General features: G+C 25.9%; 3 protein-coding genes across 3 annotated transcripts; 2 read left to right on the forward strand and 1 right to left on the reverse strand.

The window, feature by feature from the left end:
- Nucleotides 1–1058: 1058 nt before the first annotated feature.
- On the forward strand, nt 1059–5824 carry OCT59_008672 (uncharacterized protein; the record flags this gene model as incomplete). The annotated part of the gene is made up of 12 exons (XM_066142673.1): nt 1059–1388; nt 1463–1825; nt 2130–2504; nt 2570–2947; nt 3026–3403; nt 3485–3554; nt 3675–3883; nt 3950–4339; nt 4410–4569; nt 4723–4880; nt 4955–5387; nt 5556–5824. The coding sequence occupies 12 exons, from the start codon at nt 1059–1061 to the stop codon at nt 5822–5824; spliced, it is 3513 nt and encodes a 1170-aa protein (XP_065999532.1).
- A 1254-nt stretch (nt 5825–7078) lies between these two features.
- Nucleotides 7079–10422, reverse strand: OCT59_008673 (uncharacterized protein; the record flags this gene model as incomplete). The annotated part of the gene is made up of 12 exons (XM_066142674.1): nt 10292–10422; nt 10055–10218; nt 9848–9982; nt 9728–9770; nt 9412–9660; nt 9175–9338; nt 9064–9103; nt 8901–8980; nt 8470–8839; nt 8318–8393; nt 7671–8238; nt 7079–7594 (listed from the first exon to the last, which is right to left on the reverse strand). The coding sequence occupies exons 1-12, from the start codon at nt 10323–10325 to the stop codon at nt 7079–7081; spliced, it is 2439 nt and encodes an 812-aa protein (XP_065999533.1). The 5' UTR covers nt 10326–10422.
- Nucleotides 10423–11128: 706 nt separating this feature from the next.
- On the forward strand, nt 11129–15407 carry OCT59_008674 (uncharacterized protein; the record flags this gene model as incomplete). Its single annotated transcript, XM_066142675.1, has 10 exons — nt 11129–11456; nt 11546–11895; nt 11970–12093; nt 12172–13771; nt 14126–14190; nt 14269–14338; nt 14558–14721; nt 14795–14970; nt 15057–15130; nt 15212–15407. The coding sequence occupies 10 exons, from the start codon at nt 11129–11131 to the stop codon at nt 15405–15407; spliced, it is 3147 nt and encodes a 1048-aa protein (XP_065999534.1).
- Between the last annotated feature and the right edge of the window lie 563 nt (nt 15408–15970).

Genomic DNA, 15970 nt, shown 5'->3' on the forward strand with positions numbered 1-15970 from the left:
TGTTTTTTTTATTTTTGTAGTCTAATGTCGGGACTTTAGCTAAATGTAATAGGCTAATTAGCTTAGACAAAGTTGTTTAGTAGGTATGGAACCACTCCAATATTAATTTTTTTGTCAAGATATCTTGAATATTTGCAATAGTATGAATATTTTTGTATGGAAATTATTGTGCCGCGCGCGGTTGATTTTTTCACTTTACGGCGTAATTTTGGTACTTCTGTTAATGAAACAAGCCTTTGGAGATTAAGTAAAGTCATTGGCAGGCGTGGATTACTTAGATATTGATTTTTATTAAATTAGCTTTAATATTTATGGAGTAGTTACATTTGCGTACTTAATTCTAATAAAATGATTAATATGTTAAAGGAAAAATATCAGTTTTTCTTTTTTTTTTGGGACTTTTTCAACTTTTTTTTGTCTTAAGATAGACGTTATAATACATAATACATGTCTGAGACGAATAGTTGTCGTGATAGTTAGCAGTGCGTACTCAAGTGATGAATAATACACGTGATGATCGGCATGATTATTACACCATATTAGGAAGGTTCTAGCACTCATTATGCCAATTAAAATTTAGACGCCGCATATCCAACGCTACAATAGTCACGTGCCTGATACTCGATCACTTAGCTGCATAGTGGCAAATCACGGGTTTCTGTAATGATCAATACAATCTCATTCATTCCTGATTTGTTATTTAATCATTGATGTATAAATTTACAATGAGAAATATTTCAAATAGATTTTAGTATCACATTCCAAAAAAAGAACGGATTCGCTTCTTGTCGTGTTGATTGTTATTTTGGATTTGCTATATTTGATTTATTTTTTATTTTTTTGCGCAGTTTTATTATTTGGGTTACCTTTAACGGCCTAATAACAAAAAGAATTCATTGGAACAACTGTCGAAACAATAGTTTTTACATTCATATTGTTATGCATGAACATTACATTCATATTCAATTGCTATGCATTATTATGCATGAATTGCACGTACAATGATCATTATAGTTATAAATAAATTTTCATTCAAAATTTTTTTGAACTCTAAAAAAATGTCTTCCCAAAATAAAGAAATTGAATACAGCATTGTAGGTTGGACCAGCGGAAATAAAAAAATTGATGATTTCATTCAAGAAAGGCAATTAAAAATTAATAATCATAATGAAATAGTATTTGAATGGATACCATACAATCAGTTTAATGAAATTAAAGAAACAGGCAACAATGGATCTATAACTATATATTCAACAATATGGAGTAATGGTCCATTATTACACAAGAAAGCCAAGTGGAGTTCATATTATACAAGAGATTCAAATAAAGAAGTTGCTCTAAAATGTTTTCATAACTTCCAAAATCCTGTTGATTCTCTAATAAATGAGGTATAAATTTCTACAAATATTATTACATTTATTACACTCATAAATATAATATTAATTCCTGTTTATGGTTTTAGGCTAAAAAATATTCAACAATAAATGACAAGTTTTTTGTATTGTATGGAATATCTCAAAATCCAGATACGAATGATTACATTTTAGTTCTTACCTGGACTAGTGGAAATGAAAAAATTGATCAATTTATTCAAGAAAGGCAATTAACAGTTAATAATCATAATGATGTAGTATTTGAATGGATACCATATAACCAGTTTAATGAAATTAAAGAAAAAGGCAAAAATGGCTCTATAACTGTATATTCAGCTATATGGAGGAATGGTCCATTACATTATAGTAAATATACAAGAGATTCAAATAAAGAAGTTGCTTTAAAATGTTTGCATAACTTGCAAAATCCTGTTGATTCTCTAATAAATGAGGTATAAATTAGGATCCATTAATATATATATATAGGGGTCAGGTGATGAAAAAATTTTTTTACTATAGCTGTACGCATTTTTTCAGGGCCGGAATTATGATAATGTCAGTCTGTTACTATAATAGGAAATAAAATTCTGACTGGCATTATCAAAAATTATCTAAAAAAGGAAAGATTTTCACGATTTTTTTAGTTCAAAATACGCAAACTCAAACCTGACCCTTTTATATTTCTGAGTCCTTATCAATTTCTATAAATATTATTACATTTTTAATATAATACTAATTTCCTTTTAATGGTTTTAGGCTAAAAAGTATTCAACAATAAATGACAAGTTTCTTGTATTGTATGGAATATCTCAAAATCCAGATACGAGTGATTATATTTTAGTTCTTACCTGGACTAGTGGAAATGGAAAAATTGATAGCTTTATTCAAGAAAGGCAATTAAATATTAATTTCTATGATGATGTAATATTTGAATGGATACCATACAATCAGTTTAATGAAATTAAAGAAACAGGCAAAAATGGTTCTATAACTGTATATTCAGCAATATGGAGGAATGGCCCATTACATTATGATTATTTTTATAAGAAATATACGAGAGATTCAAATAAGGAAGTTGCTTTAAAATGTTTGCATAACTTGCAAAATCCTTTTGATTCTTTAATAAATGAGGTATCAATTTCTATAAATACTATTACATTTTTAATATAATACTAATTTCTTTTTAATGGTTTTAGGCTAACAAGTATTCAAAAATAATTGACAAATTTCTTGTATTGTATGGAATATCTCAAAATCCAGATACAAATGATTATATTTTAGTTCTTACCTGGACTAGTGGGAATGGAAAAATTGATGATTTCATTCAAGAAAGGCAATTAAAAATTAATAATAATAATAATGTAGTATTTGAATGGATACCATACAATCAGTTTAATGAAATTAGAGAAACAGGCAAAAATGGTTCTATAACTGTATATTCAGCAATATGGAGGAATGGTCCATTATACAAGAAGTCTCAGCAGAGTTCATATTATACAAGAGATTCAAATAAAGAAGTTGCTCTGAAATGTTTGCATAATTTGCAAAAACCTGTTGATTCTCTAATAAATGAGGTATAAATTCCTATAAATACTATTACATTTATTATTGCATTTATTAATATAATGTTAATTTCCTGTTTTTGGTTTTAGACTAAAAAGTATTCAACAATAATTGACAAGTTTTTTGTATTGTATGGAATATCTCAAAATCCAGATACAAGCGATTATATTTTAGTTCTTACCTGGACTAGTGGAAATGAAAAAATCTATAACTTTGTTCAAGAAAGGCAATTAAAAATTAAAATTAATAATCATAATAATGTATTTGAATGGATACCATACAGTCAATTTAACAAAATTAGAGAAACAGGCAAAAATGGTTCTATAACTGTATATTCAGCAATATGGAGGAATGGCCCATTACATTATGATTATGATTATGATGAATATACGAGAGATTCAAATAAAGTAGTAGCTCTAAAATGTTTGCATAACTTGCAAAATCCCGTTGATTCTCTAATAAATGAGGTATAAAATTTCTGTAAATATTATTACATTTATTATTATATTTTAATATAACGCTAATTTCCTGTTAATGGTTGGTTTTAGGCTAAAAAATATCCAACATTAAATGACAAGTTTTTTGTATTGTATGGAATATCTCAAAATCCAGATACAAGTGATTATATTTTAGTTCAAAATAATTCTGTAAACTTAGTAAATTTGATGATTGGAGGTGAAAAAATTGGTAACTTCATTCAAGAAAGGCAATTAAATATTAATTCCTATGATGATGTAGTATTTGAATGGATACCATACAATCAGTTTATTAAAATCAAAGAAACAGGCAACAATGGTTCTATGACTGTATTTTCAGCATTATGGAGGAATGGCCCATTATATTATGATTATAATAGTTATAGTAAATATACAAGAGACTCAAATAAAGAAGTTGTTTTAAAATGTTTTCATAACTTGCAAAATCCTGTTGATTTTCTAATAAATGAGGTATAAATTTCTGCAAATATTATTACATTTTTTTAATATAATGTTAATTTCCTTTTGTGGTTTTAGACTAAAAAATATTCAACAAAAAGTGACAAGTTTCTTGTATTGTATGGAATATCTCAAAATCCATATACTGATGATTATATTCTGGTTTTTAGCAATAAAAATTTTGGAAAAGAATGTGGCATATGTAATGAAATATACACAGATATCCAGTATAAATGGTGCAAGCCATGTAATTTCATGGGCTGGAAAAGTGGAAACGACAAAATTGATGGTTTAATTCAGTTAAAAATTAATGAGCGAAGTGATACAAGATTTAAATGGATACCATACAATCAGTTTAACAGAATTAAGAATATAGGCAAAGGACATTTTGTTACAGTATATTCAGCAACATGGGAATATGAGGTTGCTTTAGTATGTTTCAACGATTCACAAAAATTTCTATATAAGGTATGAAATATTTCTAATTTTAATTTAAATTTTCTTTTAATTTGGTTTGATGTTCTTCATAATTTAATAGGTTAAAGAATCTGATAATAAATTCGAGATGTATGGGATATCTCAAAATCCTGATATAAAGGATTACATTTTGGTTCTTCAAAATGAATATTGTATGGAATATGGTAAAACATATTGTAAGAATTGTGGTGAAAAATATGGTCATATTGATCATACATGGTGTAAACAATGTCTAATAACTGCAACTTCTATTAATAATAGAAATGAAAAAATTGATGATTTAATTCAAGAAATGCAATCAAAGATTAATTCTTACCTTAATATAATATTTGAATGGATACCATATAATCAATTTAATTACATTAAAGAAATAGGTAAAGGTGGATTTTCTACAGTTTATTCAGCAATATGGAAAGATGGTCCATTAAAATATAATGTTGATAAAGAAATATGTACTAGAGTTTCAAATAAAAAAGTTGCTTTAAAATGTTTAAATAATTCACAAAATGCGATTGATAGATTTCTAAATGAGGTATGAAATTTTTTAATAAATTTATATTAATTAATTGGAATTCCTTTTTTTAATTAATAATTTTTATTAAAAAGGTTAGAGCATATTCAATTAATAAAAAAGATGATATTCTTAATGTATATGGAATATCTCAAAATCCAAATACAAAAAATTATATTATAGTTATTGAATATGCAGATGGTGGAAGTTATAATAATTGGATAAGTATAAATTACAGAGATTTTGATTGGAGGAATAAAATACAAACACTACTTAGTATCATTGAAGGTCTCAAAGGAATCCATAAAAAACAGAAGGTTCATCACGATTTTCATACAGGAAACATATTGTTTTTAACAAAAAACTTAAATATTCTTAATAGGAAATCATTATTTATATCAGATATGGGATTATGTGAAGACCTAAATAATACAAGCGAGGTAAAAACTTATGGAGTCATTCCTTATATGGCTCCTGAAGTATTAAGAAGAAAACCTTATACTCAAGCAGCTGATATATATAGCTTTGGTATGATTATGTATTTCACAGCAACTGGAAAACAACCATTTGACAATTGTGCACATGATCATTATCTAACATTAGAGATATGTAATGGAATTAGGCCTAAAATAAATAAGCTAGAAGCACCGAAATATTATATTAACTTAATGAGAAGATGTTGGGATTCAAATCCAGGTAATAGACCAAGTGCTGCTGAAATACATGTTGAGATTAAGTCATTTTATGATTGTTATAGCTCATATAAAAAAGGTGACTCAAATGCAATTGAAATTAAAAAGCAATTTAAAGAAGCAGAAATTTACAGAAAATCGCACCTTTCTTCTTTTAAGAGAAACAAACAACATTCAGGAGCTATTTATACATCTCGATCACTTGATCCTTTTACAAAAGATCTTCTTGAGTATGATAATTCTGAATGTGTTAGTTGTATCATCACTGATTGATTATGTCCATTCAGATTAAATTTTTATTTAGCAATCATAGTATCATGATATTTAACTTTCAAATATCCTTATCACATTATAATCTATCAATTAGATTTGCTGAGTGCAGATAGCAACTGACTACTATTTTTACATCTTCCATAAAGTTTTTTTGATATCATGCATTGATACTTGCCCTTTAATGTTCTACATCATAAGTTAACAACCTTCTTTCTATTACTAACACTGACAATAAACCTGATATAATTTTCAATATATATATATATATTGATATTATAGTTAGTTACTATTGTTCAACACTGATTATAGAGTATACTATGTAGTTTTTATTCACATAAATAAATCAGTTTGTAATTGAGCAATTATTGTTCGATTTTTTAATGAAGATATATTAGATATATTACAAATGATTAATATCCTTATTATTAGTAAACATCAGATAACCTGACACATAAAATTCCCATGTTACTTAACGTAAATTATTGTTTTAATCATAAATTCACAATTACTAAAACAGTTAAATAAAATTATAATTATGATGATCTGACTGTTAGTAATTGGACAAATAAATTGATAGACAAATTTCTTAAAGAGGTTGGAGTTTTATGCATTTAACCAGTTAATTGTTCCATGATACCTAGTAAATATTGCTTGTAATTTTATTTTATGGATAACGAATTCATAAATTATTTTGCTATATAGCAAATATCCATTCATTCACCAGACCGATAATTGTTGCGTATCTGACATTCCGAAATTGAGGATCATATTTTGAAATCCGGCCTCATACAGTATGTGTCGGGAGTCGGGACCCAATAAAAATGTGAAAACGCAATTATAAAGATTGTTATTATTTTAATATTTAAAATTTAATATTTGATTTTTTTTTTGAGAAATATTTGTGTAATAATTAACACAACGATATAAAGTAAAAATTCATAAAAATTCATAAGACTTAAATCACATGTATAAATATGTATAAATATTGGGACGTGGCGATTTAAAATGATGGTAAAGTTAAATTTCAGCAGAAAATTAGGCCAGAATTAATGAAAATCACATCCTCTCGTTGCAATTCATCTTAACAAACAAAAAATTTTTTTGCAAGTTTAAAAAGTTACAAAATTTATAAGTCTTTAATTGCATTATTGCAATAAATAATAATGATGATGATAAAGACAGGACAAAATAAAAATATTTATTCCTACTATCAACAAAAATTTCGTTAAATAATATAAAATATTTTTTGTCTACCTAATTAGAATTATGTTGAATTTCAGAATCTGTATCGTTAAATAATTTTCGCATAGATAATTCTGCAGTCATAATATTACAACGTTCTTCTGCTTTGAATTTCCACATATTTTTTATTATATTTCCCCAATCTCGATAGCCCTCTGGTAATCCGGGTAACTCTTCGTAATGATTATTCAATAAATGATTATAAAGATTTTTAATTGGAACATCTTTAAATGGTAAATTATTTGGTTTACGCCAGGTGATTTCCCAAAACAATAATCCTAAACTATATATATCAGATGGTGTAGATGGTTTAAATCGTTTTTTATTACGTAACCTATCTGGATCGTACCATCTTTTCCAAACCTCTTCTCCAGAAGATAATGTTATTATCGGATACGCTGAAGTTTTACCAGGATAAATTTCTCTACTCCACAGAAAATTTGATATTTTTGGCATTAATGTTTTTTCTTTTTCGTCATATTTTAGTAAAATATTTTCACTTCGAAGATCTAAATGTACAATTTTTTGCTATAAAAATGAAAATTTATTAGTTACTGTATTTAAATGCGGAATTAAAATAATAAAAATAAATAATTATTCTTACATTATGTAAATATTTTACGCCTACAGATATTCCCCACGCTAACCTGATTTTATTTTTCCAATTATTAAGATGAAAATGTTTTGATGAATTGGGATTACCTTGGAAATATTCAAATAAATCACCATAATCTGCATAATCATAAATCAGATTGCATTTACAATGTTGAATTGAATATCCATGAAATTTAATTATATAATTATTATCATTAAAATGATGGTCATTATAAAGTGTAATCTCTTTAATTACGCACAAATGAGTTTTGTAATTTAAATACTTTAATGATTTTCTTGTGAAAATTATATTATTTAATGTTAGGTTAATTTTAACAAAGATTTCTTCTCGAGATTCAATTTCTGTGAAAGTTACTGGAGTTTTACGATATACTGGATCTATAACATAATACCATCGAGATAAAGTTATATCCGTATCATCGTCAGAATATAAGTTAAGATATGGATCATCAGCAAACCTATTCAATTCGCATTGAATTTTTTTATTGTCACGTGATTCCAAAGCTATAATTAATTTTGATAAATGGCTATTGAATGATTTTCCGGCCTTTATTGTGCTAATAAAACAATCGAATTTATATTAATGAATATGTGTATTCTCTTAAAAAATAATATCATCAATTATTGAATAGTAACCTGTTAATTTCGATTATGTCGCGATACAGAATAGATGTTTTCTTTGCTAAAGAATTATTTACATCATGATCTTTTACTAAAATAAAGAGAGGAGAGGAATTAGAAAGTGGAATAAATTTTGGAATATTCTTAAAATGAATAAAATAACTTACCAGAACAATAGCGCACAATCAACCATAAAAGACGATTATATAAATGCACCTGATTTTTTAGGATACTTATAAATTGAATGTTTTGAACGTCATTGATTTGAAGTTTAAAGCCATAATAATGTTCACGCAATTTTTGTGCAATTTCCATAAAATCATTTGTCCTAAAGTGTTTTTTTCCAGATGCATTGGCGTTTTCTATTACCTCAGAAAGTATTTTAAATATATATTCTAATAGATATGTCAACCTTTTTTTGTAAAATTTATTAAATCCATTATAATTCGAAATTGAATTTTGACATTGGATAGAATTTAACATAAAATTCTTATCTAGTACATTAAACAATTCGTAATGATAATTTTCTTGAACTTCCTGAAAGAGAAAACTACCCATTAATAATCTTTTTTCATATAAAGCAAGTTTGATATTTTACCTGTGTTAATTTTGCCTGAAGCTCTTCTTCGATTATTTCATCATCAGGCTCAAATTTATTGTTATTGATATTTGTTAGTTCTGAGTTAAATATTTACAATTAATCTCCCAAAAGGTTCATTTTTCATATAATATGAATGCCAATAATTTAAATTAGTACTTACTTTTTTGTTTGCTTGACTCACTGATGTAATATGAAGTTTGCTAAAAACAAAGAAAAATTAATATCGAATAACCTAGGAGATAATTAATCGAATGTTAACTTTTGTAATTACTATAAATCCTTCCAATGTCATTCTATGTGGAATACTTTTGTCAAGCAAACTTTTTATGACATAACAAGCGGTATGATCTGGGCCAATATTACGAAGTGGCAAGTATTTGGTAGAAATAATTTCTTCTTTTTTTTCTTCATTTTCTCCATCCCAATAATGATAACCTAATTATTATGCAAGATATATTTCACGTCATTACAATAAAACACAAACAAAGAATTTCTTTATAAAAATTACCTGTTTCAAGAAAATACAGAATTAATCCAAAAGAGAACATATCCATTGCAAAATCGGCTTTGATTTTAATTTTCTTCTCATTCGCTATTACAACTTCGGGGGCCGAATAATTCAATTTGATTTTTGCATTATATGAATAATATGAACCAACAAAACATGCTGTGTCAAAATATATCAACTTCCAACTTTCAGTATGGCCATCCTTCTCTTGAAAGTACATTATATTTTTTGGTCTTAATTCGACATGTACTATAAAAAAGATTAGAAAAGTCGTCAATTAAATTTATAAACTTTATATTATTATTCAAAACTTTACCTATATTGTGTTTCTGGAGTTCCAAGAGTCCAGATACCATATCCTATGAAAGAATAAATATATTTATATACAGGACATTTTTTCTAAAAAAAAAACTAAATTATGAAAAAAATAATATACCTTTATTATATTGCCTTTCTCTTCTTGTCTCTGGATATTATTTTGACGATGCAAAAATATTTCCAAATCATATAAGGCAGATTCGCATACAATAATTGATTGCAATGGATAAACGTTTATCATTTGTACAATATTCTACATTTTAAATAGAATAAATTTAATAAATTTGAAATAGAATTCGTGTAAATACTAATATCATTTTACGACCTTTGCACCATGTAATTCTCTTAACATCTGTGATTCTCTTTCAAAATCTTCTCTTGTTTTGTAACTTTTTAACATATAATGAGTCTCTGAGTCATTCTTTTTATGGACTTTATATATGTTAAGTTCATTACCGTAGTTATAACTTCTTACAATTGTATATCGTTCTAGTTAAAATATTTTAATATTTTATTAATTAACATCATATGATCATTATTTACCATTTGATAAATACTGTACCTTTTGCCTCACCCTCAAGTTCAAAGTTAAGCATATTTATTAAATTTCAATTATTAAGAAAAGGAGGAATCGATTGTAAAAAAAACAAATTCCGGATTCTCACGAGCTATTTTCTACCATACTTCTTTTTTTTTTAAAAAAAAAAATAAAAACTGCTACATGCCCGATAATAGTAATATTTGAATGACAATGCACCTCATTCGCTCAATCGGCAAACCATGTATGACTGCAGACCCCATATGAGATCTGCGATTAGCTCTTCAGGGTCAGAATTACATAATGCTGCCTGACATTATCCAAAGAAAGAAGGATCTACAAGTTAGTCTAGCTGTATTGTTGTTAGTTGTTACTTGTTACCTTTTTATGTATAACTAGCTCAAAAACAAATCGGGATAATGAAAATATAGGATAATAATAAGTCAGTTAATGCACGCCAAACGTAATACGTCTAGGTTCGATTCACAAAGAAAATAAAAGTGTTACACGATCTTATTCATTCGTGCTACTACTTGCTAGATTAACTTTTTACAATAATCAATCTCATAAGCTATTTTTTCATGAAACAATTGAAACATGCAAGTAATTTTATTCATTCATGTGCTACTTGATGATCAATGCTCGATTAACTTTTCACAATAAAAATATTGAGTTAACTGCAAGTTTTATTTCAGCGTAAGTTAATGCACGCCAAACACAAACACCTATAGTCGTATAGTTCCTAGATTATACGGTAAAATATACTGTATATCCTATAAATAAAAGTGTATAATGTTATAAAGAGTTCCCTTTTTACGAAAACATAAACAAATATTATTACTACTAGCTTCTGATTATAATATGGATGAAATTTTCGTAGAAATCGACGATAAAAAAGAAATTGATAGTGATATTGATAAATATAATAATAACATAATTTATAACGATGAAAAACCACATCATGGTAAGCCAATTACTATGATAGAAGTATCACCAAATGGAAGTTATTTTGTTACTTATAGTAAAAAAGACCGTTCAATTGTTGGTTGGAATGTTGATTATGAAAATGAAGGACCACTTAAACCAGAAATAAACCATTGTCATATCATTCATTACTATTATAACGTCAACATAAATATAAGCGTTTCCAATAATAAAAAAATCGCATATATTTATGATAACAGATTAAGTATGAAATAATAATTTGAATTATTTGATCATGCGTGCACTATTTAATTCTGACAACTTATTAATTATTTTTTTTTTATATTTTATCAGCAATAATCGATATGAACAATAATCAGAAAATTAAATTAAAATTTACAAGGTTATGTAAAAATTATCATTATTGTACCTTTAATTTAAAAGATGAATTTATTTTTTGTAGTGATGTTATTATTGCTGCGGATGGTGATTTTTTACGTCAAAAAATTATCTGGATTTATTCTACACAAACTAAAAATAACAAATGGGAGTGTAAAAAAATTTACAAGTTACCCAGAAATTTTGAACTTATTAGTATATCAAAATATGATCAAGTTTATTTATTTTCAAAGAGTTACATTTACTTATGGAATATTTCTACTGAAAAAAGTATAAAAATATTTATTAATAAGAAAACGATCGAGGTAATAAAATACTTTAAAATTATTATTATTAAAACTACTATATTGTTTTATAATTAACTAATTCTACACTTCAGGCCGAGATTAACAAGTCCTATATTAGAATTTCTAGCAATGAAAAGTTCATGTGTCTAAGGATCAATGATAAAATTATTATTTATTTAATTGAATTGGAAATTCCTATCGTTACTTTAAATAATGGTATTGTATTTAATTATTATATATATACTATTAAGCTATGTTAATTATTGTTTATACTGAATATAATTTTCAATTTAGGTATTCAACTATATAATTTTATTAGTAACGTTGATTACACTTTTTTATATCTTTTATTACTACCTTTATTAAGCAATGAAATTCGGGATTTAACTATGAAATATTGTTGGAAAGAATATACTGACCATTTACAAAAGAATGATCTATCGCAAAATGAAAATCAATCTAAAAATCTTCCAATTCATCCATTTCTATTTGATATCAAGTACGCGTTTGGAATTCTAAACGGATACGTTTGGCAGTTTAAACTTGAAGAAACGATTTTAAAAATGAATTCGTCGTTAAATGAATCAAATAATGAAATTATTGAAAGCTTGGATTATGATTCTAAGAAAATCAACAAGGAATCATATGAACACATAAATATTCATTTATTTGATTCATATATGGGTTCTATACACGAATCTTTTAAAGAAATCGTATCCGAATATGATCAGAAAAATGTAGCAGAAGGAATGGTAGAAGATAAAAAAAACTTAACGAAAGAAGTAGAAATTATATCCAAACATAATCAGATATTTGAAGCAGAAGGTAAGGAAGAAGATAAAAAAAACTTAATGAAAGAAGTAGAAACTATATCCAAACATGATCAAATAAATGTAGCAGAAGGAAAGGAAGAAGATAAAAAAAACTTAATGAAAGAAGAAATAATTAAAGGTTCAATTAAATGGGAAATAGAAAATCTTACTGGAGAATTGAAATTGCAAGTTTTTAATAAAATAAACGCTAATTATGAATGGAATTTAGTTTGCACAAGAACTGATAAATCTATTAGTTTATATGGAAAAAAGTTATTAAGTACCCATTATATTCTTCTATTAACAGAAATTGGTATTTCTATTTATCATTTTAATGGAAGTAATATTTCTTTGGCATATTTTTATTATATGAATTTAAGCAACTTATACATAAAAAAAAATGAAGAATGTGATATAAATGACAAAGATGACAAACATAAGTTGGTGAAAAAATTACAAAATTATCATAAAAAAGTACTTTCAAAATCTACTTTACCTTTACCAAATCATAATAGTTTTAAATTTAATGAAGATTGGGTCTCATATGTAAAAGATAATAAGTCAAATTTTTTGAAATATGGTGTTGAATTATTGTCATTTGCAATTAAAGAACATAATTTAGAATTAATAGATGATATCTATAAAAAATGTATGGCTTACTTTGAAGAAGAAAATAATAAGATGTATTTAAGTATTATTGCTTCTACAATACCTTTATTTAACGAATATTATCCAGAATATATTTCAAAATATTCATCAGAAGCTATTATGATTATAGATTCCACTACTTACGGTAAAGAATACCGAGATAACAAATTGCACCTTTGCTCTTTTCAATGTCTTCAAATAGTTAACTTATCTCGATCTATTTTATGGACAAAATTCAACGTATTAATGGACAATCATGCAAAAATCTATTGGATATTCATTGTCATTCAACCTTTATTAATACTCTTAACTTTACCCATTTCACCCTTTTTATTTGTAACATTTTATTCATTATTAAAATATCACATTATTAATGATTTTTCTTTTTATAATAACGGATTTTATTTTTTTTATATTTTTGATAAAATTTCAAAGTATGTATCAGCTGTATCAGCACCGACACCAACAATTACATTTATGATTCCTTACATTAAATTTGTTAATTATCCAAGAGATTACAATTGGCTTTTGGAATTTATTAAGCCTCAATCTACTCCATTTGTTAAAACAATAAGTAAAGATATCTATAAAACATGGAATGGTGAGGCATTAATTAACTTTAAATGGAATACATATGGAAAATATTATTATGCAATAATTTGGATTCTATTTATGGCCTTACTTGGATGCTTTACTTCTGCTGCAACAATTTCTCAGCATTATTTTAGTGATAATACACAAAAACAACTTTTAATTGCTTCAATTATACTTGGATTTATTCATCTTAGTTTTGAAGTTCGTCAAATTGTTTATAATCCTATAAAATGGATCCGTAATTTGTGGAATATATTTGGTAATATTTAATTTTCAAATATATAAATTATTTAACAAATTTAACTATATTAATTAAAATAATTAAAATTCATTGTAGATATAACTGCATATTTATTTTCAATTTTTACATCTATTTATTGGCTTCAAACAAATGAGAGAAATGTTTGGTTACTCTCTTTTTCATGTCTATTTTTGGATATAAAATTTTTATTATTTTTTAGAGTATTTGAATCTTTTGGTGTATATTTTGCAATCATTATTAGTGTGGGAAATCAGATTATTTCTTTCTTAGTAGTTTTGTTAATTATTATAATTAGTTTTGCACATGCATTTTTTATCCTACTATCACCAGAACCTGGTTTTTCTTTTGAAAAATATATAAATAGTAATGATCCCAATAACCCTTGGAATCTGGCACCTACTTATAGTAAAGTACTTGATGATGGGACAACTGATTCTAATCCATATATTATTCAGAAACCAGATGAAAATACAAACATGTTTATAGATTATAGAACTGCTCTTTTTGCAATGTATTTATTATTGACAGGTATATTTAAATATTTTACATCTATGTGCTATGTTTATTTTTTCTTTTACTTAAATTAATAATTTATCACTAGGTGATTCAAGTGCATTATCAAATTGGTCATACTTAAAAAATCCACCACTTGCAATTTTGACCTTTTCGTTCTCATTTTTGATTGTTGTATACCTTATGAATTTATTTATTGGATTACTTAATAATGCGATTGAAAAAGATAATAACAGAGTTTCATATTTAATGCAGAAAGCAGAGGTATTGTATAATTAATATTCAAATAAAAGTTTATTCATTATATTTTCTTGTAAAAGTATATTTCATGTTTTTATTTTAAACTGTAGATTTTGGCTGAAATTGAATTATTTTACTTATTACCACATCAGAGACGTTGGGAAGCATGGTTTCCTGAAGTAATGTATGTGATTCTTTTATTTAAAAAAAAATATATTTATTTCTTGACACAAACACTAATATTTATAATAATTTAATTTTTAAGGTATTATTACGCTGATGTTGATAAGACTCGTGAAGAAGTCAAAAGATTAATTAAAGATGGTCAATGGGATACCAATGAATTTCCAGAGATGAAGAAAGATTTATTTAAAAAACTTAATATTAAAAATAATCCTGCTGATGAAATTGATATGAAATTATTATTAGAAAAAATAAAAAACATAGAGAAAAGGTTGTGATCCATTACTATATATTATTATTTATTTAATTTTTTTTTTTTTGATGTCTACATTATTTATAATTTGATCACTGGAATTATAGAATATTATCTTTATAGGATGGGCCAGTTTGTAATCAATCATAATCATGTTATTATTACTTTATTTTTATAATAAATTCTTATTTGTCCTAAAGGTCGTATTTTTCAATCGCTTAAAAAATTATGATTTTATTGTGAAATGTTTTAGTCCGGTTTTTATGTAATAATATGCAAACCTTGCAAATTTTACACGATCATTAGGATTCTGCGGAATTTACTGCACCGATAATTGCCCGTCATTTTCAATCCTGACTCCTGAGCGACACTAATAATATTAGAACGCGCACTATCCTACTAATAGTATAATAATATTGTTATTAGAATGGAGCTACATTGGCCTTCGATCGATATTTTTGACGCTCCGTTTAATAATATACAAATGTCTTCTTGGTGATTTATACAATTAAAAGCTTGTTCAAGTAATTTCTAAATAGACTGAATTCTCGATAGTTCCGAATTAATAATTAGCGATAATCCAGATCC

This window comes from Rhizophagus irregularis, chromosome 16 (assembly GCF_026210795.1).
Source record: "Rhizophagus irregularis chromosome 16, complete sequence".
Classification (NCBI taxonomy): domain Eukaryota; kingdom Fungi; phylum Glomeromycota; class Glomeromycetes; order Glomerales; family Glomeraceae; genus Rhizophagus; species Rhizophagus irregularis.